General features: G+C 47.7%; 1 protein-coding gene across 2 annotated transcripts; it reads left to right on the forward strand.

Moving 5' to 3' along the window:
- The first annotated feature begins 9,939 nt into the window (after positions 1-9,939).
- GPR45 (G protein-coupled receptor 45) lies at positions 9,940-18,757 on the forward strand. Of its 2 annotated transcripts, none has more exons than XM_069972427.1 (2): positions 9,940-10,253; positions 17,161-18,757. In XM_069972427.1, exon 2 carries the CDS (start codon positions 17,291-17,293, stop codon positions 18,410-18,412), a length of 1,122 nt encoding a protein of 373 aa, XP_069828528.1. In that variant the 5' UTR covers positions 9,940-10,253; positions 17,161-17,290; the 3' UTR covers positions 18,413-18,757. The 2 variants fall into 2 exon arrangements, with proteins under 2 accessions (XP_069828528.1, XP_069828529.1); XM_069972428.1 differs by lacking the exon at positions 9,940-10,253 and adding an exon at positions 13,810-13,899.
- Positions 18,758-22,864: the final 4,107 nt, after the last annotated feature.

Below are 22,864 nucleotides of genomic sequence, written 5' to 3' on the forward strand. Positions count from 1 at the left end.
CATTCTTTATTTCTTTCACACCATTTGAAGAATTTACTAGGTCTTGTACTCCATCTTTTGTACAAAGCAGTCTTATGCTTTTAAGAAAGTGGACGGGCCAACCAAACCTTTTCCCCACCAAGTCTTTCCTACAAGCTGGAATCATTTTCAGCTACCATTTTACACTTTTGGTGTAAAAAACAAAAAAAGGAATGTTTGTCTTTCTCCTTTTTAACCAAAAAGCTGGTGTAAATTGTGGCTAAAATCTATTCCAGCTGGTAACAGACATAGCTAAGAATCTTTGGCACATGTACAGCTACAGATCTGACACATTTATGAAGAGGCCTACACACCATATTTGTAGTAATGTCCTCCCAATAGGCTTCCCCTAAAAATTGGTGTGCAAAATGCCAGTCTTTGGGCCTCATTTATCAAAGCTATTTAACGGGGAAACTATCAGCTAGGGGAATCTAACCTGTTGATACGTCCCTATAGTGTATGGAGCACTGAGGATAAAGGTAAGTTTGTTGCCTTTATCCTTGGTGGTGTTTTCGTAATATTAGCAGTTTATTCCCTATGCTAATGAGGCATTTTGGTGCACTGGGGAGTTCTTTTAATCAGTATCAGTAGAGCAGGCTGGCCGGAGCAGATCAGTGCACTAACCTGCTGATACAACTTAAGGGTATGTTCACACTGAGTAATATAGGCGGAATTCCGCCACAGAATCCTGCCTGCCTTGGTGTCTCTTTGGGAGGGCTTGCGCGCCTTTGCTCCCGCCGATTTCTGCTCAAAGAATTGACCTGTCAATTCTTTGAGCGGAAAGTGACGGAAGGCAGGCAGGGTTCCGCCTATATTACCCAGTGTGAACATACCCTAACATCGGTAGTCTGCATTTACTAACTCATCTCAGAAAAACTTCAGTTGAAAGTATAGTTTCAGAAAACTCACTAACTTGTACAAAATAACTGTCTCCTACCGTTTAGATGGGAGATATTTTACAGGGACATTGCAGAAGCTTGTGGTAAATTTTTTATCTTGGTATAGTGCTGGATTCACATCTTACTATGTTCAGTAGTAGTATATAGTGCCCTCTGCTGCTTCTGGGGTTGTGACGTCTTCCATATATTGCACCAATATTTACATCATAACAGCAAGTCTCCACCCTCTAGCTCAGTGAAAACTGTGTTTCTGTGAAGGGGACGCAGCACTACACCACCACTTTATTGCCTTTTATTCTCAAGATCGGTAGGAATCCCAAAGAGCATAAAGTTAATATACACTATATGGTCAAAATTATTGGGACACCTACAGTTGCTTATAGGACAAGCCGTACTAAATCTTTAGTCATTAAAAGGGTTATCCAGGCTTAAATGGGCACTGTCATTACCAAAAAATAATGTAAAATCAGCATCAATGTATTCTACATCTTTGCAATCTAGCATTGTACAATTACACAATGCTATAATATCGGCCACTAGGTGTTTCACAACTGCAGTTGAGGCTCCGTCATGAAGGCCATTTGGTCATCTGTAACAGAAAAAAGAGACCAAATGCAGGGTGTGATGTGAGTTGTCCCTCCGCCCTGCACAGACTGGCTCAGTAAAGATGAATACTAATTTACCAGCCTCTGTACACATCCTGTGCACTGCTGCAGCTGAATAAACCCACTAAAAAAAATTAACTAAGGGCCCGTTCACCAACTCAAGTAAGTTGCAGAAGCATGAGCAGCACAATGAAGCACTAAATGGACTGCAGGAGCTGTGAAATCAAAACCAACAGCATACATTAGGCAAGCATTAAAGGGAAACTAGATTTGTATTTCCAGGGAAATACATAGTGCTTGAAAAGAGCGCCCCTTTACCAGTGACTTAAGAGAAACTTTAACCCTGGGTGCCGTCCCTTTAAGAGCGACTTGGGTCCCATCCCTTTAAGAGCGACTTGGGTCCTGTCCCTTTGAGAGCAACTTGGGTCACGTCCCTTTAAGAGCAACATGGGTCCCTTTAAGAGCGACTTGGGTCCCGTCCCTTTAAGAGCGACGTGAGTCCCTTTAAGAGCGACTTGGGTTCCTTTAAGAGCGACTTGGGTCCCTTTTTAAGAGCGACTTGGGTCCCTTTAGGTGTTAAACGCTCTTAAAGGGACGGGACCCAAGTCGCTCTTAAAGGGACGGGACCCAAGTCGCTCTTAAAGGGACGGGACCCAGTGTCGCTCTTAAAGGGGTGGGACCCAGTGTCGCTCTTAAGAACGACCCCGGTCCCTTTAAGAGCGACCTGGGTCTCTTTAAGAGCTGCTTGGGTCCTGTCACTGCTACACGGCTGCCTCAGCTGTCCTATTTTACTGACTAAACTCTGCTACTTATAATGGTAAAGATCATTGCTCGGTTACCATGACAATCTTACTCATGTCAGGGAGACAAAATTGTTTAGGATCTTCTATTGGCCAATAGTGGACATGTGACTGTGTGGCTGTTGTGAGACATTGCCTGACAAGACCTTAGAATTTCTATTGGCTGCTATATTTCAGCTATTTGCATATGTGCTGTGATTGGCTGTAAGCGGTTAGAGTGTGGCCATTATTTCCTATGGGCCATTATTTTCTATGGGAAATTAGGGGTCTTTAAACGTAAATGTTTAAAAAAAACTTTAAATCCGATCGAAACGAAAAATAGATGGCACACCTGTCACTGCCGAGGGCTTCGAAACGCAGTTTGAACGGAGTCTGTTTGCAAAGCGTTATTACGCAGAGAAGAATGGCTGGAAGAAGAAGAAACGGAAGAAGAATACAGACTACAATATAGTGCTTTTTCAAGCACTATAATTAGCAGGTTAGACAAATCTGCCCAGCTGATATGTGCTATTCGTGCACGGGGGTGCTGAGGATGAAGGTAAGTGTCCTTACTAAAACATTGCCGATTGCTTCCAGTGCCCTTGTCCTCAGTTTGGTTGTGGGTTTTGCAGCTCAGTACCAATGAGGTGAGCATCTGATGTGATGATTCAGAGAGCCATAGCACACGACAGTTACCTCTAGTAGTAATATGAAGGGGACAGCTCGGGGATATGTTAAAGATATCCTGACGCCACATGTGTTTCCTCTCATGGCAGGGCTTACAATTGGCAAATTTTAGCAGCATAATGTTCGGTTTGCAATTTAGTGTGTGACTGGAAGAGCCAACCAATCCTGGGCATTATTGATAGAATTCCTGTATTACTAGTTTTTCATCAAGTTATTTAATCATATGCCAAGATAGTTTCAACATACAATAGTTGCCCTGGAACCAATAAATTGTGTACCTTGAACAGCTGTACTACCTTGGCCTGCCCATTGGCCCTATTTATGACCAATAGAGCAGTTATGGCATCAGCCGGGACACTAGCTTTGGCAATCTACACGTATGCAGGATCAGCCGCTTAGCCACGATTGGCTGAGCATAACTGTGCTCAGCCAATCGCGGCTGAGCACAATTATGATGCGGCGGAGGGGGGACGGCGGCAGCGTTTCGGCCGTCCGTCCGAAGATGACGTTTTGCGCAAGATGGCGGACGGGCTCGACACGGATCAGGTAGTGTATAATGCACCACACACTTCCGGGTACACGGGCGGGGGTGGTGGGACACTAAGAAGGGGGCGATTCACAGACATAACAAAGTTGTATAACTTTGTAATGTGTGTTATTCTATGAATAATTTTTTAGCGCCGCACTACCCCTTTAACTGCTGTTTGAGCTTTGCACAGGTGTCTTAACAATCCAGCCCATGTTCATTATGCACACAGAAGAGGAATAGAAAGCAATCTGCCTGGAGTATTCCTAATCAGGAGGGTGGGGAGGAAGGACAGAGAGGTGGTGCCAGCCTAATGCATATACTAATGTAAGCCCCGGCCGTTAGACACAGCGCTGTCGGATTAAAAGTCATTTCTAAAACAATAACTGCATCCCCTGCCGAACGGACCCCAGGACAGATCTTTGATTAAAAGCAGCTATTCAAAGGTACAAGTGGTTTGGGGGGTCATATTGTGGGTACGGAGTCTCATGCTACTCAGCATTGCACGATATGTTGTCAGGTATGGACCTCAGTGTGGGCAACAGTCTAATGCGTCAAGTAATGGTAGACATGGATATCTGCCCCCTACTTTGACTGTGAGCTCAGCCAGGTACATTGTGAGCCCCTTGGTGCCTCAAGGTATCTCAATGGTCACTCAGTTTAGACAGGCTAATAGATTTAAGCTGCATTCACATGTTCAGTTTTTTTTTAAGTACTTTTCAGCTGTTGTATGTATTGCAGAAAGTGGTGGGTTTTTTATATGAAAAAAACCTTTAATAAAAAGAATCGGATTTAAAAATGAAAAAAATGGCACCAATCAGGCTGGATAAAAAAAAAAGTTATCACATGTTCACCTGTCGTTATAACTTTTTCAAAATCTAAATCAACAACAAGTTTGCAATATACATTCATTATTTTATTTTTTTTGATGCTGTTAAAACAAAGCTATACTTACCAGAAATCCAGGTCCAGTCTCCTGAAGGCAGATTTTCTGACTTGTGTTGGTTGAAAAAAACAGACTGAACACAGGATTTCCGGCCAGTACAGAGTGTCAAGGTTCAATGTGTCCATCAGTCACATGACTACCTTCTCTTTGTGAGCGGTCAGATGGTCTGGGATACATAGGACTTCCTGTTTTCTGACTGTTTCCTGTTTAAAAAAAAGTCAGAAAACAGGAAGTGGCGTGTTTTCCATGATAACTGAAAAAAAAGGCTAAATAACTAAATTAGAAATAACAGAGATATACTGTTCTTTGACCACCTGGTAATTCCATCCATTCATGGTTCCCTCTTTGGCCGAACTGCCTCTTCTCTGGAGCAGCTCTACCTTATGAGCAGAACTCTTCACAACCAGCCATTCCATCCTGGAACACCGGCAAGCCCACTCAGACAGACCCCCTATGCTCCATCAATCTACTAAGCTTCCGGTAGGGCCTCATTCACCATTTATTATGATAAATTATGATCCCCTCATCAGCTTCTATTTTAAATCATCCATCCACACCTCAGGTGTTATATTGCACTAAGGAAGAAAACATAAATAAATAAATATTAAAATAAGTAATGATAATAAATAATATAAAAAGTAAATAAATATTTGGCTGGTTCCTGTACTTGGGTACCAGCCAACCACTCTAACATACAATTCTCAAGTCATCATAATTATAGTGGAAGAAAAGACTATTTGAAAATACATTCCTGGAAGATCACTAATATCCCCCCCAACATCACCAAGCCCAAAAACACACATTTTCTTCCCTATTTTATTTTTATTGGTAAACTGATATGAATGGAAGCCTGATAACCATAGACATACAATAAATTGCCACTTGTTGGTCCCATGTTTGCTGGATAATTTTTAGTTAGATTTTTCATACTGCAGTTTTCAACAAAGGCCACTAGATGGAGACATTTACCTATTATCTGGAACACACAAAAATGTCAACTCTTTGTACTGTACACAATTGCAATAGTAATATATTCCGCAGAACTTTACAACTCTGGGGGCACATACATTGACAAAATCAGACATTACAGAAATACATGTTACAGTCAAGTATGAGGAGTGAGGGCCCTGCTTGCAAGGAGGAAGGAGTACTTCTTATTACTCTAAAATAGAAAACACAAGATATACCCCTACAGTTTTACTAACTGTACAAAGAAATGAACAAAACTGCATATAGGTAAACACAGCCTTCATTTTTTATCCACTCCTGGTGTGTAGAAATAGAATCTGTTCATTATGTTATCACATTTATTATAATTCATACCTAGTCTGGCTTCAGAGCTGCATCACAAAACCTGAGCAAAACTGGGTGTAAAAGCGCTCATTAAAGGGGTACTCCTTCAAATTAACCAGTGTGAGAAAGGTATACCGGTTTGTAAAAAAAAAAAAAAAAATGGCTTTCATACTTGTGGAATTTTCTTTCCAGGAACTGTCCAAAGCAGAATAGGTTTTCTTTTCAAACATATTTTATTGATTCTCAAAGAGTATATAACAAATGCCATCCAATATAGGATACAAAATACATCCTATACATATGCATTGCAAGCATATAAAGCCTGGATGTTTCCAAATGTGATGTGACAGGTGGTGCAATAACAGAATAGATTTTCTATGGGGATTTGCTGCTGCTCTGGACAGTTCCTGTAATGGACAGAGGTGGCAGCAGAGAGCACTGTGTCAGGCTGGAGAGAATACACCACTTCCTGCAGGATATACAGCAGCTGTACTGTAAGACTTTGTTTATAGAAAAAATTTACAAACCTGTGTAACAACTTTGACACCAGTTTATTTTAAAACAGTATTATTATTTTTTTTCTCCGGAGTACCCCTTTAAGTAGTTAGCAATCCTGATCTCAATCTAATTGAAACTCATTGGGGAGAGCCTAACTCTCTTATTCCTGAGCGAAACCAGGCAAACATTTAAGACCTTGAGAGAATTGTAGTGTAAGGTCCTATTACACTGAATGATTAACGGCCTTACTGGCCGTTCAGGCCGATAATCATTTGGTGAGACAGCACGTGTTAAAATACCTTGATCAGCCGACGATCGTGGTCGTTCAACATGTTTAAAAAGCATGATTTGCGCACTGACAGTCTGTTGTGCGTCACTTCGTGCAATAGGAGCAGACCGCCACTGACTTCAATCTACAGATTGTCCAGCTGCTACCTGCCTGTGCGTGTAATAGCATAGACAGCGAGGGAGAGGCGCGCCTGCACTATCTTCCCTAGGGTTACCAGACCGTGTAACACTGCCAGCAGTCTCCAAAAAGCTGGTCCCTACAAAAAAAATCTCTGGAAGCCATTGCTGCTGCCACAGGTTGTGTATTCAAGTTCTGGATGTGGATGATAATAATAATATTTATTTCTATAGCGCCAACAGATTCTGCAGCGCTTACAAAGCTGCTACACCTTCCCTGGGGGGGCTGACAGGAGTGGGGGAGATGGGAGGCGGGAGCAGGTGACAGGAGCGGGGGAGATGGGAGCCAGTGACCAGAGCAGGGGAGATGGGAGGCGGGAGCGGGTGACAGGAGCGGGGGAGATGGGAGCCAGTGACCAGAGCAGGGGAGATGGGAGGCGGGAGCGGGGGAGATGGGAGGCGGGAGCGGGGGAGATGGGAGCCAGTGACCAGAGCAGGGGAGATGGGAGGCGGGGGAGATGGGAGGCGGGAGCGGGGGAGATGGGAGCCAGTGACCAGAGCAGGGGAGATGGGAGGCGGGAGCGGGGGAGATGGGAGGCGGGAGCGGGGGAGATGGGAGGCGAGAGCGGGGGAGATGGGAGGCGAGAGCGGGGGAGATGGGAGGCGAGAGCGGGGGAGATGGGAGGCGGGAGCGGGGGAGATGGGAGGCGAGAGCGGGGGAGATGGGAGGCGGGAGCGGGGGAGATGGGAGGCGAGAGCGGGGGAGATGGGAGGCGAGAGCGGGGGAGATGGGAGGCGGGAGCGGGGGAGATGGGAGCCAGTGACCAGAGCAGGGGAGATGGGAGGGGGGAGATGGGAGCCAGTGACCAGAGCAGGGGAGATGGGAGGCGGGAGCGGGTGACAGGAGCGGGGGAGATGGGAGCCAGTGACCAGAGCAGGGGAGGTGGGAGCGGGGGAGATGGGAGCCAGTGACCAGAGCAGGGGAGATGAGAGGCGGGAGCAGATGACAGGAGAGGGGGACATGGGAGCCAGTGACCAGAGCAGGGGAGATGGGAGGCGGGAGCGGGGGAGATGGGAGCCAGTGACCAGAGCAGGGGAGATGGGAGGCGGGAGCGGGGGAGATGGGAGCCAGTGACCAGAGCAGGGGAGGTGGGAGCGGGGGAGATGGGAGCCAGTGACCAGAGCAGGGGAGAGGAGAGGCGGGAGCAGATGACAGGAGAGAGGGACATGGGAGCCAGTGACCAGAGCAGGGGAGATGGGAGCCAGTGACCAGAGCAGGGGAAATGGGAGGCGGGAGCGGGTGACAGGAGCGGGGGAGATGGGAGCCAGTGACCAGAGCAGGGGAGATGGGAGGCGGGAGCGGGGGAGATGGGAGCCAGTGACCAGAGCAGGGGAGATGGGAGGCGGGAGCGGGTGACAGGAGCGGGGGAGATGGGAGCCAGTGACCAGAGCAGGGGAGATGGGAGGCGGGAGCGGGGGAGATGGGAGCCAGTGACCAGAGCAGGGGAGGTGGGAGCGGGGGAGATGGGAGCCAGTGACCAGAGCAGGGGAGATGAGAGGCGGGAGCAGATGACAGGAGAGGGGGACATGGGAGCCAGTGACCAGAGCAGGGGAGATGGGAGCCAGTGACCAGAGCAGGGGAGATGGGAGGCGGGAGCGGGTGACAGGAGCGGGGGAGATGGGAGCCAGTGACCAGAGCAGGGGAGATAGGAGGCGGGAGCGGGGGAGATGGGAGCCAGTGACCAGAGCAGGGGAGATGGGAGGCGGGAGCGGGGGAGATGGGAGCCAGTGACCAGAGCAGGGGAGATGGGAGGCGGGAGCGGGTGACAGGAGCGGGGGAGATGGGAGCCAGTGACCAGAGCAGGGGAGATGGGAGGCGGGAGCGGGTGACAGGAGCGGGGGAGATGGGAGCCAGTGACCAGAGCAGGGGAGATGGGAGGCGGGAGCGGGTGATAGGAGCGGGGGAGATGGGAGCCAGTGACCAGAGCAGGGGAGATGGGAGGCGGGAGCGGGGGAGATGGGAGGCGGGAGCGGGGGAGATGGGAGCCAGTGACCAGAGCAGGGGAGATGAGAGGCGGGAGCGGATGACGGGAGCGGGGGACATGGGAGCCAGTGACCAGAGCAGGGGAGATGGGAGGCGGGAGCTGGGGACATGGGAGACAGTGACCAGAGCAGGGGAGATGGGAGCGGGTGACAGGAGCGGGGGAGATGGGAGCCAGTGACCAGAGCAGGGCAGATGGGAGCGGGTGACGGGAGTGAGGGAGATGGTAGGCGGGTGACAGGAGCAGGGGAGATGGGAGCCGGGAGCGGGTGACGGGAGTGAGGGAGATGGTAGGCGGGTGACAGGAGCGGGGGAGGCGGGTGACAGGAGCGGGGGAGATGGGAGCCAGTGACCAGAGCAGGGGAGATGGGAGCCAGTGACAGGAGCAGGGGAGATGGGAGCCAGTGACAGGAGCGGGGGGAGAGAGGGAGTCGGGAGTGAGTGACAGGAGGGGGGAAGATGGGAGCGAGTGACAGGAGCGGGGGAGTTGGAAGCCAGTGACCAGAGCAGGGAAGATGGGAGTCGGGAGTGAGTGACAGGAGTGGGGGAGATGGGAGGCGGTGACAGGAGCGGGGGAGAGAAGGACCGGGGAGCCGGTGACAGGAGTGAGGGAGATGGGAAGCGGTGACAGGAGCAGGGGAGAGAGGGTGTGGGGAGCAGGTGACAGGAGTGGGGAGATGGGAGCCGGGAGAGAGTGAAGGGAGGGGGGAGGATGGGAGCAAGTGACCGGGGAGCGGGTGACAGTAGTGGGGTGATGGGAGCCGGTGACAGGAGCGGGGGAAAGAAGGACCCAGGAGCTGGTGACAGGGGTGGGGAGAGGCATCCATGCCCCCATCCGCACTATGACCTGTCCTATTTTTTTGCAACAAGGAACACGGCACTGATAATGGCACAGATGGTGTGAATGCACACCTAGGATTTAATGGGCCCTAAAAGATAATTTTACAGGACATGTGTATAAGACCCTGTTGTGAACACGGCCTAATGGATACTTTATAACGTAGTGTAGATAGATAGATAGATAGAGATATATATGACACCTCTTTGTCCTTGCCCTGGCACAGAAAGCCTATGTAAAGGTCGTCTACCCAATGTGCCCCCCACCAGTGACCGGTGCTGCAGGGGGGCAGCCCAGTCTTTATTCGGGTGCACAGGGGGGTAGAGGACAAGCACCATGAAGGAACCCAGCAGAGCCCCTTACATTGGGATAGTGAACCTAGTGTCTCCTATAGTGACAGGGCAGGCTGTGCTGTGGATGTTAGGGGCCTCATAGCAATGATGGTGGAGTCTCTGGTCAGGGCGCAGCCATATAGTCAGGCTAGGCGACACGTCCCGGTATAGAGGTGACACCGGCAGCCGGGCCCGTATGCACCGGAGATGGCCGCACGAGCCGCAGACATGGAGCAGGCGCAGCGCGTACGGTGCTGGGCCCTCCCCTCCCGGGCGCCAGTCGCTGTGGATCCATGGCAGGCGGCGGGGGCTCCAGCTGTTGGCCGGGTACTCGGCACAGCTAGAGGCGGCTGTGCAGGCGGGGATGTGCCGGCGGCCATAGAAGGGTTAGTAGCCGGGCCGGGGTGTGTGCTGCGTCCTGTCAGGAAGGTATACTCCACTGTGCGCTGCCATGGTGGCCGGGGCTGCCCTGCACTGTGTGTGTGTCTCCTCCATCTCTGTGTGTTCTCCTACAGCACCTGCATGCTGCCCCACTGTTACAGGGGGATCCATAGGGCACTGCAGGGGCACAGACCAGTCTTTGTAGTCTCTAGCAATGAAATGGTTATTATAGCAGCATTAGGCGTTGTTCACACTGGTGGTTATATATGGGACGCATACCCATGCCTCCCAGAAGGTGCTAGGTGTCATCCAATGCAGCAGTGTCATCACATGGCAGGTAACCTTATTCTTTGGGGAAGAATATTGTAGCGGACTGTGCTGTTTTGACGGACATAAAAACCATGCTGTAAAACAAAGCTATACTTACTTGTATCCAGGTCCAGTCTCCTGAAGGCAGATTTTTGCTCTTCTGCTGGTTGAAAAAAAAAAAGAGACTAAACACAGGAAGTCCCGGTCATTTAGTCTCATTTTTCAACCAGCACAAAACTGAAAATCTGCCTTCAGGAGACTGGACCTGGATACAAGTAAGTACAGCTTTGTTTTACAGCATGATAACAAAAAATAATGAATGCAAATTGCAAACTTGCTTTATATCACACCCAGTGTTGGTTTAGATTTTAAAAGTTATAACCACAGTGACACTTTATGGCTTCCCTCGGACACAAGTTTTACACAGTGTTTATTTTGCGCAGTGTAAATTATTATAGTGGTTATTGTCTCTGGAGTTTTATCCCCTGCAGGTTTTTTTTCCATCATGTGATTTCTTGCCATGTGATTCCAGGTTTTTTATTGAAGAATTGGGGGGAAAACACTGGTAAAAAACGCCAATATGCATAAAGACATGACACTTTTTTTGGCATTTTAACCCCCATAGAGAAGTCTATGGGAGCAGAAATGCACGACACAGGCCCTCCTGCCACCTCACAAAACTGCAAAGGCACCCAACACCAAAAAACGCCATAGCAAAGAGTGTCATGTGGGAATTGCCTTTTATTTTGACTCTTAGCTAACCACAGAGACGTGGTTATGTAATCTGCACTACTGGCGTACACGAGGAAAGGTGCGGATTCGCCCCTTCCCCCTAGTATACGCCAGCCGTATCCCCCGCTCGCCCCAATGGGCAGGCGGGAAGGGGGGGGTGGCAAGGCGGGGAGGAGGATCCATATTTAGAAATCCCCTACCCCACAGGTGATAACAACACATCTGCATCCACAGTTCTGGAGTTTAATAGACATAGATGAGTGGGACATTTTTAAGAGCCGCTCTTTCTCCTATGATCTTCATGCACTGTACTGGACTTGGGGAGCGCGGTAGTGCACTGCATGCCTAGAAAGCAAATGTGAATAGTGTCTGTGTGTGTCTTGTCATAGAACACATCTCCAATGAAAATAGAAACAGATTAGAAAAAAAGAACCTGTTCAAGTATTTGGATCTCTCCGGTAGAAACCATTGTCACTACAACCCAGTATTGATATTAATCTGAATTAAAGCTAAACCCCTGTCTAGGTCATCCTGGGCTGAAAAACAGAATAGCTTTTTTTTCTGTCCCCTGTATATTGTGTGGGTTATCCAGCGCTACAAAAACATGGCCACTTTCCCCCTACTGTTGTCTCCAGATTGGGTGGGGTTTTGAAACTCAGTTCCATTGAAGTAAATGGAGCTTAATTGCAAGCCGCACCTGAACTTGAGACAACAGTAGGGTGAAAAGTGGCCATATTTTTGTAGCGCTGGATAACCCCTTTAAGGAAGGCATTTGATACATTTTTTTTTAAATAGAGTTGCTGCACACTCCATGGCACCTCTTCTGAGAATATCGGTGCAGATGAGGTGGCTCACGTGTCTGCTCAGTTGTAAAATCTTTAGTGCTGAGTTCCTATATCCATAAATAACCTAAATTGTATAGGTGTAGTAAAAAAAAGCTGTTTATACTGTGTGTGGACACTAGGGGGAGACAAGACTATACATTGCAAAGGAAAAGTTTTGGTCATTTGGAGTGCTTTCAGGTTTTAGTCCAGTTATTAGAAAAATGACTATTGTACACAGTGCTGCATTTTTCAAAACACTGCCACTACAGTCGGAGGTACACTTTAATATTAGAGATGAGCACAACTCCAGCATGCTCAAGTTCGATTGTTCGGCATTTGATTACTGGTGGCTGAACTTAGCCTATGGCAGTATCCCTCTTTTCCAGGCAGCCTTAGGGCTACATCCAACTTCTTCAGTCATTTGGTAATCAAAAACCGAATGATCTGACTCTAGAGGCCTGCATCTCTTAAATAAAATAGGGACAATTTCCTCCATTACAGTTTAGCTTAAAGCGTAACTATAGTTTAGATAGGCAAAAAATGAAATTTCTCAGATAAAAAGCCCATGTGTTACCCTTTAAAAAGAGCCATAAACTGTGTTGATAGCTTGTGCGCTCGCTGAGATATCACTAGTTGTTTGGCTCAGAAGAATAAATGAATTTTTATTCTGGCTGACTGAAAGTGGGCGTGGTCTTCCCTCTCCTCCCCCTTCCACCTTATCTCCTCCCCTGCCCCGCCCTCTGCACTAGTTTATTTCTGAAGTGTGATAGAAACCCCATAAGGGTAGCTTCATACACACTGTATTGCAGCGGATCCGCAGCAGATTAGATCTAAATAACTGAACACAGCATCAAATCTGCACCATCAAATCTGCTGCGGATCCGGTGTGTGTGAATGCACCCTAAGGGTACAAACACACACGACGTATCCGCAGCGAAACTCGCTGCGGATCCCGTCCCTGTTTAGTCAATGGCAGACAAACACCCAGCAGGGATGATCATCCATGCTGCGAGTTTGTCCCGTTAACCCCGCCGCAGCGCACTGATTGGCTGAGCGGGCTGTGAAGACACCGGGAACCACCGAAGCAAGCCGGAGCCGGGATCAGGTAATGTTTAGTCTCCGGCGGCCGGCGGGTTAACACTGCGTATACGTAGCGAGAAACTCGCTGCGAATATGTTGTGTGTGTTTGTACCCTAAAGCACATCATTTTGAAGCTTTACCCCTCAAAGAATTCAAAACAAGCCATGGGACCTTTATTAAAGGACAACTCCGGCGAAAAATTTTTTGGGCTTATTTAACACACATTACAAAGTTATATAACTTTGTAATGTGGTTAAATACCCGGTCTGGCCCCCTTCCCCCACTTTCCGACCCCCCACCCCGGAAGTTAAAGAATGTATACATTACCTATTACGGTCGTCACGGTCCTCTTCTCTGGTGTCGGGTGACGTCAGAGCTGGGGGGCGGTCCGGGTCTTCTTCCTCTTCGGCGTCTTCATTGAGAGTGAATGGGAGAGAAAAGGCTGCTGGTGCACATGCACACCAGCAGCCTTTTCATTGGCTGGAGCGCATCACATGGCTTCCAGCTTGCTCAGCCCTGATTGGCTGAGCTTGCTGGAAGCCATGTGATGCACTCCAGCCAATGAAAAGGCTGCCGGTGCGCAAGCGCACTGGCAGCCTTTTCTCTCTCATGGACCCGGAAGCAAGAGACATCGCTGGACGGCGGACGCAGGTGACGGTGAGGCGGACGGCGGGCAAATGGAGTGGCGATCGTCACCGGAGGGATGGTGAGTATGGTGTCTGTGTGTGTCTGTGTTTTGTTTTTTTTTGGGGGGGTCCTGCCGGAGTTGTCCTTTAACCCTTTTAGGTGGTCAACTGAAATGAAAACAAGTGGAGGAGAACTGTATAAACTTTTCAGGGGAGATTTATCAAACATGGTGTAAAGTGAGACTGGCTCAGTTGCCCCTAGCAACCTATCAGATTCCACCTTTCATTCCTCACAGACTCTTTGGAAAATGAAAGGTGGAATCTGATTGGTTGCTAGGGGCAACTGGGCCAGTTTCACTTTACACCATGTTTGATAAATCTCCCCTCAACTTTTTTTTTTTTGTGTGCAAATTTTTGAGAATGAGGAGGGGGAAGGGGGATGGAGAGGGTTGGCGAGGTGGAGAAGAAAGGTCGGGGGTGTAAGAGATGATGAGGGGGCAAGGTGGAGGGGGGAGTGGGATAAGAGGGATGATGAGAGTGAGAGTGAATGATGACAATGAGAGTGGATGATGAGAGTGAGAGTGAATGATGACAGTGAGGGTGGATGATGAGAGTGAGGGTGGATGATGAGAGTGAGGGTGGATGATGAGTGAGATGGAATGATGACAGTCCGAGGGGATGAGAGTGAGGGTGGATGATGAGAGTGAGATGGGATGATGACAGTGAGGGGGGATGATGACAGTCCGAGGGGATGAGAGTGAGGGTGGATGATGAGAGTGAGATGGGAAGATGACAGTGAGGGGGGATGATGACAGTCCGAGGGGATGAGAGTGAGGGTGGATGATGAGAGTGAGATGGGAAGATGACAGTGAGGGGGGGTGATGACAGTCCGAGGGGATGAGAGTGATATGGGATGAGAGTGAGGGTGGATGATGACAGTCCGAGGGGATGAGAGTGAGGGTGGATGATGAGAGTGAGGGTGGATGATGAGTGAGATGGAATGATGACAGTGAGGGGGGAGGATGATAGTCCGAGGGGATGAGAGTGAGATGGGATGATGACAGTGAGGGGGGATGATGACAGTCCGAGGGGATGAGAGTGAGGGTGGATGATAAGAGTGAGATGGGAAGATGACAGTGAGGGGGGGTGATGACAGTCCGAGGAGATGAGAGTGATATGGGATGAGAGTGAGGGTTGATAATGACAGTGAGGGTGGATGATGACAGTCCGAGGGGATGAGAGTGATATGGGATGAGAGTGAGGGTGGATAATGACAGTGAGGGTGGATGATGACAGTCCGAGGGGATGAGAGTGAGGGTGGATGATGAGAGTGAGATGGAATGATGACAGTGAGGGGGGGTGATGACAGTCCGAGGAGATGAGAGTGATATGGGATGAGAGTGAGGGTGGATAATGACAGTGAGGGTGGATGATGACAGTCCGAGGGGATGAGAGTGAGGGTGGATGATGAGAGTGAGGGTGGATGATGAGAGTGAGATAGAATGATGACAGTGAGGGGGGATGATGACAGTCCGAGGGGATGAGAGTGAGGGTGGATGATGAGAAGGAGGACGGAGCCGGGCTCACTGGGGCAGGGCAGAGAGTGCCATTTTTTCAGACCAAGGTATATGGCAGCAGCCCCGCCGGCTCTGGCACACCCCTGCCCGCTGTGGCAGGGCTCCAGGACCTGTCACTGGGCATGGGAGCGGCACTGGCATAGTTGGCAATAGTCCCGAGTATGCCGCGATAAGCCGCGGCACCCACTGCGGGGCGGGGCTTACCGCGGTGGGGGTGGGGCTTATCGCATCATACTCGGGACTATTGGCAACTATACACTGGGTGTCATGAGAGGGAGGGGGGGAGCAGCAGCAACGGCGGCATTGCAGAGGGCCCAGTAACATGGCGGCCGGCGCCGGAGGGGTGCCCGGGGCACAGCTGGCTCAGGCACACCCCTGCCAGACACCGGTCGTCATGAATGAGCAGTGATAAGACTGAAGGGGGTCCGGCCACACTAGCAGGGCAGCCATGAACACAGCAGCCACAGTGCCAGGGCTGCAGGGAAGGTATGAAGTGAGGGGGCGGGACTTGGGCGGGGACCTGTTTGAGAATCCGTACAAAGCTGCTGCTGGGGCAGAGTACGGATTCTCAGGAATGTGGGACAGTTTTGAACAAGTAGCTCAGAGCCAAACACTGAGGGAACATTCATCTGCATGTATTTAAAAAACGGTTCACTTTTTGTCATTACAATAAATTGCAAAAATTATTATCATGACCTAGGCTAACTAAAAATTAAAAAAAATTGTTTTTTATAGTTGTGCTTTAAGACCTGCATGTAAAACATTAGTCTTTATTTAGTAAATCTTGTTCTTTGCCCCAAGATGCTGCCCAGGTGAGAGGGCATCACATGGGGCATTTAGTAGCTGAGTATAGGAGGGAGGAATACTGCCATGATTACTGCAACATTGTAGCAACTTTGTAATAAAGGGAGAGATAATCACAGTGAGCCACTTGACCTCAAATTAACCCATCAGCATTACAAAGGAGATACAGTGTTGCAGATAAAGCCTGCCAGGGACTTTTTTACATAAGCAGTCTGAAAGGGAGTGGTGAGTAGGGGGTTGAAAGCAGAGACAGAGACAGTTTTTTGTGTCTACAGCAGAAAGCAGCAGCACAAAACTGAGGGAAGGAGACAGATAAGGTAATGACATGTATGGAATAAATTGTTAGTCTCCAGAAGGGGGGGGGGGGATCATTCATCATATATTTTACCTTACTGGATAACTCCTTTAGCTGTTGTTTTGAGTGGCAAATAACGGCCTTTGTTTATACGTTGTGTGAACATAGCCTTAAGGTGTACCTTTCAGCACACCTGCTGGCCCGATAGGCCGTGAATTCTTCTCTGTGGCCAGAAATTTGGGTATTCATGGCTATGAACATGTCGAGACCTTAAAGGGGAACTATCAGCAGGTTAGACAAATCTATCTGTAGACCAAGGTATGTGTCTTACCTTCCTCCTTGGCACCGGTCCTGTGCTGTTAGTCGGGGTAAACTCCACTCCGGAGCACCATTAGGAGCACTCTGGATGATGTGGCAGTGCTCCGGAGCAGAGTTTAACCCAACTAACAGCGCGCCCATTGCGTCTGCAGATATGGTGACAGGTACAATTAATTTAGTAGTTTTCAGTTGACCTTAATAAAATGGCAGTAAAAAAAATGATGATAAACACTGTTCAGTTCATGCATGATATAATAAATATTGTTTCTGTATACAATACTTACTATTTTGTAACTTAAAACTTTCAATATTATGTGTTTTATTACAATGTTTTTTCTTTTTATCAGACATTGAATGTGGAAAATGTGGAAATATAAGGAACGGCACATGAAAACAATAGTGGATACATTGTCTGATTTCTGCAATCTACAAATCAATGGAAAATGCAAATAGACTCTCAATCTAATAGTTGTAACAATGGGCTGCAATGGCACAGCGCTCGGCAGCTGCACTTTTTCCAGTATGAATGTGACAGCAGCGAGCCAGGACTCCGGTTTTAATGCGTTCCCTACCCCACTCAGGATATTATTGGCAATGATAATGGTAATAATGATTGCCATTGCTTTTTTGGGCAATGCCATTGTTTGCCTTATTGTCTATCAAAAGCCAGCCATGCGTTCTGCAATCAACCTGCTCCTTGCAACGCTTGCGTTCTCTGACATCATGTTGTCGCTCTTCTGCATGCCTTTTACTGCCGTTACCATTATTACTGGGAGTTGGCACTTTGGATCTCAGTTTTGCCAGATATCCGCCATGCTCTACTGGTTCTTTGTCTTAGAAGGGGTGGCCATCCTACTTATCATCAGTGTTGATCGTTTTTTGATCATTGTTCAGAGACAAGACAAATTAAATCCACATCGTGCCAAAATAATGATCGTCACCTCCTGGATCTTTTCCTTTTGCATTTCGTTTCCATCTGTGGTAGGTTGGACCTTGGTTGAAGTTCCTACAAGAGCGCCGCAATGTGTTTTAGGATATACGGAATTTTCAGCTGATCGGGCATACGCAGTGATGCTAGTGGTAGCAGTGTTCTTCATCCCTTTCAGCGTAATGCTATACTCTTATCTATGCATCCTAAACACGGTGAGACGTAACGCTGTAAGGATTCATAATCATGCCGAGAGCTTATGCCTCAGCCAAGTAAGCAAGCTCGGGTTGATGGGGCTTCAAAGACCACATCAATTGAACGTGGACATGAGTTTCAAGACCAGGGCCTTCACTACCATCCTGATTCTCTTCATTGGATTCTCCCTTTGCTGGCTCCCACATTCCGTCTTCAGCCTGCTGTCCGTCTTCAGCAGGACTTTCTACTACAGTTCCTCCTTCTACGTCATCAGTACTTGCATTTTGTGGCTGAGTTACCTCAAATCTGTATTCAACCCCGTCATCTACTGCTGGAGGATAAAGAAGTTTCGAGAAGCTTGTCTGGAATTTATGCCCAAAACATTTAAGATCCTTCCCAAACTTCCAGGGAGGACGAGGAGAAGAATACGTCCCAGTACCATCTATGTGTGTAGTGAACATCAGTCGGCCGTATAGGAAACCTCTTCAGGGATTCTTGTTCCACAAGCACAGAACACTTTTTGCCTGATGTATTGCACATATCTTTTGTTGTATTTTTATTTTTTTCCTGCAGCTATTCAGCTTAGTGTGTCCCATTGATTCTTGACTTTCAGAATAATAAGCTGGTGTTTACATGGATGTTCTTCTCCAGTGCCAATTATATAGGCATAAGGTTAAACGTGTTACTAATCTTTTTTTTGGCAGAGTGAAAGGAAAAATAATAGGATTGCACTGAATTATTGTATATATTTCCATGGGGAAGATGATAACTAAGCAATAGAGAAAAGATTGCCAAACCAATTGCAATAACTAAGTAATAAAAGTAGCATTTTCATATATTTGTGACATTGTTTTGCTCCCTGTTTTAGGCTATGTTCACACAACGTAAGTTCCGCAGTAATCACAGCCGTTGTTGCACGGAACTTATGTTGTGCTGAAGGCTGAGGGAATCCCAGTCGGAGTGTATACACATAGTATACACTCCGGCCGGGATCCCTAGCAGCGCCGACATGTCAGTTTTCTGCGGCCGCTATTTAATGAATAGTGGCCACAGAAAACCCTGTCAGTGCACACAATGTGCAGTGGGGATTTCTGATGTGGGGGCACACGGAGATCATCCGACCGGTACTGCAGTACAGGCTGGGATGATCCTTTCCGGTCTTTTACAGTGTCTAAACATAGCCTTAGTGTGTACCTTTGTTATCTATCTAAACAGAAACTTACAGGTTTAGACTTTGATCACATCTGCAATTCTGTCAGACAGCAGCGGACACCACAACAGAACACAATACTATTAAAGTTAGTGGGGCCTGTTAGGTGCCATTGTAAATCCACCACAGCATTTGTAATTGTCATCCTGATGATATTCAAGCCCATGACCTCTAAAAGGCAGCCTGACTAAGCAGTTTGGTAGAAATTTGTCAAATTTCAGGTGACCTTACTGGATCTTGCTGTTTTTGTAGCCTTTAAAACTTAAAGGGAACCTGTCAGCCCCCGTGCCGGAGTGACGCCCACCCGACCCCCAGGTGGAGCACCATATACTTACCCCTTCCCCGAAGTCCTGGTCCCGCCGCCGCGATACCGCCGTCGTATGCTGTGTGCGCGCTCATCAGAGATGAGTCCGACGCTCATAGAGAATGACTGCTCCAGCCATTCTCTATGGGCGTCGGTCTCATCTCTGGTGAGCACGCACAGCTTCCGATGGCGATATCGCTGCGGTGGGACCAGGACTTCAGGAAAGGGGTAAGTATATGCTGCTCCACCGGGGGGTCGGGCGGGCGTCACTACGGCATAGGGGCTGACAGGTTTCCTATAAAACTTGTATAATATATGTCCTCTAACACTCACTTCACTGTGTCTCCTTGCTCCTTACAGGGGTACTATGGTAAGAAAAAAGAAATTCAAATCAACTGGTGCTAAAAATTATAGGTGTGTAAGTTAAAAAAAAAAAATCTCAAGTCTTCCAGTACTTATCAGCTGCTGTGTGCCCTGTCGGAAGTGATGTACTCTCTCAAGTCTGATACAGGGCTCTCTGCTGCCACCTGTCAAAGACAGAGGTGGCAGCAGAGAGCAAGTCAGACTGAAAAAACAACTCCACTTCATGCAGGGCATACAGCAGCTGATAAGTACTGGAGGATTTGAGATTTTTAAATAGAAGTAACTTACAAATATGTATCACTTTCGGGCAACAGTTGATGTGACAAGATTTTTTTTTTCAACAGAGTACCCCTTTAACCTTAATGACATATGGCATAAATATACATCATGGCGCCAGTCCCTGCCTTCAGAGCCATCTGAACTGTGCGGCTATCAGCAGCTGGGGACGGCGACTATTAGCCGGCAGACCTGATCGGTCATGTGCAGGCTAATTAACCATTTAAATGCTGCTGTTAAAACTGACAGCGGCATTTAAATGGCCTAAAATCCCCATACCTGGTGGTGTAGTGGCAGGATGCGATTACAGAGGGGCGAACCCCGCTTCTGGCCAGGCAATGATACAGTATGGCCTTTTAAACCCAAAGAGGAAAAAGCAAAAGTGCAAAAATTAAAATTGGCTCCATCATTAAGGGGTTAAAGTAAATCTATGAGCAGGTTAGGGCATACTAACCTGCTGTTAGGGTATGTTCACACTGCCAAATTTGCCTGAAATTTTCAAGCAGTCCATGCGACTGACTCTGCTTGCAATTCCGCTTGTCACATTGACTCAATGGTATTCTGAAGCTTAATCCGCCATTGGTCATGGCCCAAAGAATTGACACGTCAGACGCGTGGACTCCTTATGAAATTTTTGCACAAATTCTGTAGTGTGCACATACCCTTAGACTGAAAAAGGGGACTATGGTGTTCTGATTTGCTGTTTGCATGTGAGAGGAGATTTATAGATATGCTGATTACCCCACTCAGTGCTCTGGGGAAGGTCCTTTACCCTCCACCTGCTCATAATATATTTAAATGGCCGCACTAACAATACAGCAATTGTTCGTGTAGCCCAGCTACTCAATTAGTTGTGCCATCTAAATTGCTGATTGGCATTCATATGTGGCCGCAGACGGCCAAAGATCTTCCAATGTAAAAGGAACCTAAGCGGTGCTAAGACAGAAGGCAGCAATAGTTGGTAAATAGAGCACAGGTCAAGGCAAGTAGAGTTTGTTCAAAAGTCCCTGATTGTGGCCAAATATTAAGGAAATCTGTATAGCAGGAAATAGTTGTGGGGACATCAGAAGAAACAGAAAGAAAACTCTCTGTAAACAAGATGAATGGAAAACATTTTTTTAAAAGTGTCTATAGAGTAGATCTGCCGGGATGTCCTACCTCAAGGAGTTTCTGATTTACTTGTTCACTTTTCACAGTTGGACTGAAGGTGATAGACAGAGGAGATGTTCGCCAGAAGACTGTGCATCAGTCAGTGCATCTGTTACCTTCCCCCCATCTTCTATAGTAATATACTGTGAATCACCCCCAGTACAGTGCACTTTCACTAGTGCTGTCATGGCGAAGTAGTATGCAGCAGGTGCGGAGCTGTGGTTAGCCAGACAAGTAAGGGAAAGAAGTGTGTGCACTACTGGCAAACAGCCCAGTAGGAACTCAATAACAGCGAGTACACTAAAACCACCTTGTCACCTCTCTGAAAGTCAATCTAAAAAAACCATGTAGGTTTTTTAGTGACAGGTGCACTTTATGTATTCCCATTATATTTTTATTTTTTTAGCAGTGTATAATGTATTGTATTTTTCTTTTATGTGCAGATTGAAAACAGTCCAGACAATCAATTGTCAATACACAAGGTATACAAGTTTTCCAAATACATAAAATTGCCAGTATTACAATATTGTGTGACTGCAGTTTGCTGACAGTAGGATCTACATTTCATTGGCACAATAATTCTTATAAATGCCCTAATTGTAATGCAAAACAAAGGGGTTTATGAGCTGGGACTGTGGCAGACACAATAGACTACAGCTGTTCCCCCTGGCTTCTCTGTCTCCATATGGACAATGATTCTGTGATGGAGCCGGTGGGCACTGAGAAAATGCTCCTCTTGCCTGAGAACAAGTGACTGAACGTGTAAAGACTGTTCTGCACACATGAGCCGATGTACAAGGTGCACATGTATAAACTCTAGAGATGAGCGAACCGGGTTTGAGTCCATTCGAACCCGATTGTTCGGCATTTGATTAGCGGGGGCTGCTGAACTTGGATAAAGCTCTAAGGTTGTCTGGAAAACATGGATACAGCCAATGACTATATCCATGTTTTCCACATAGCCTTAGGGCTTTATCCAACTTCAGCAGCCACCGCTAATCAAATGCTGAAAGTTCAGGTTCGGATGGACTCAAGCATGCTCAAGGTTCGCTCTTCTAATAAACACACATCACTGCGCTTTAGTATTCTATCAGCTCTGATGTCATCGGCTGAAGGGGAAGCCTATGGTGTCATCGGCTGATCAGCTGTGCCAGAATTCAGTCCAAAAAGTGGCGCATGGGTCTTTTTTCTCATTTTTTATGCATTTTAGACACTTAAGAGAAACTTTTTAACTGGCTCTGAAAAGGGGTTGTGGCCTCTGTATAAAAGAGGGCACAACCTAAGGAGTGATAATTGTGCACCAAAAAAATGCGAAGATCGGGCAAACTTTAAGCAAACTAATTGGTCTAAACTTAAGGTGGGCAGTCTGTAAGTTTTCAGATTTATTAAACAGCCTTCTCCACATCTCCAAATCAAGCGCACTTAACCTCTTAAGGACATATGACGTACCGGTACGTCATATGTCCGCACTAGCACTTCAAAGCGGGGCCGCGCGGCGGCCCCGCTTTGAGGTGCCGCGATCCCGGGTGCCGCGAGTAGCCCGGGACCGCTGCTATTAGCGGGCACGGTCTGATCGCCGTGCCCGCTAATTAGCTAATCGGAGGCAGCTGTCAAAGTTGACAGCTG

The sequence above is a fragment of the Dendropsophus ebraccatus genome, chromosome 5, assembly GCF_027789765.1.
Source record: "Dendropsophus ebraccatus isolate aDenEbr1 chromosome 5, aDenEbr1.pat, whole genome shotgun sequence".
NCBI classification, from domain to species: Eukaryota; Metazoa; Chordata; class Amphibia; order Anura; family Hylidae; genus Dendropsophus; species Dendropsophus ebraccatus.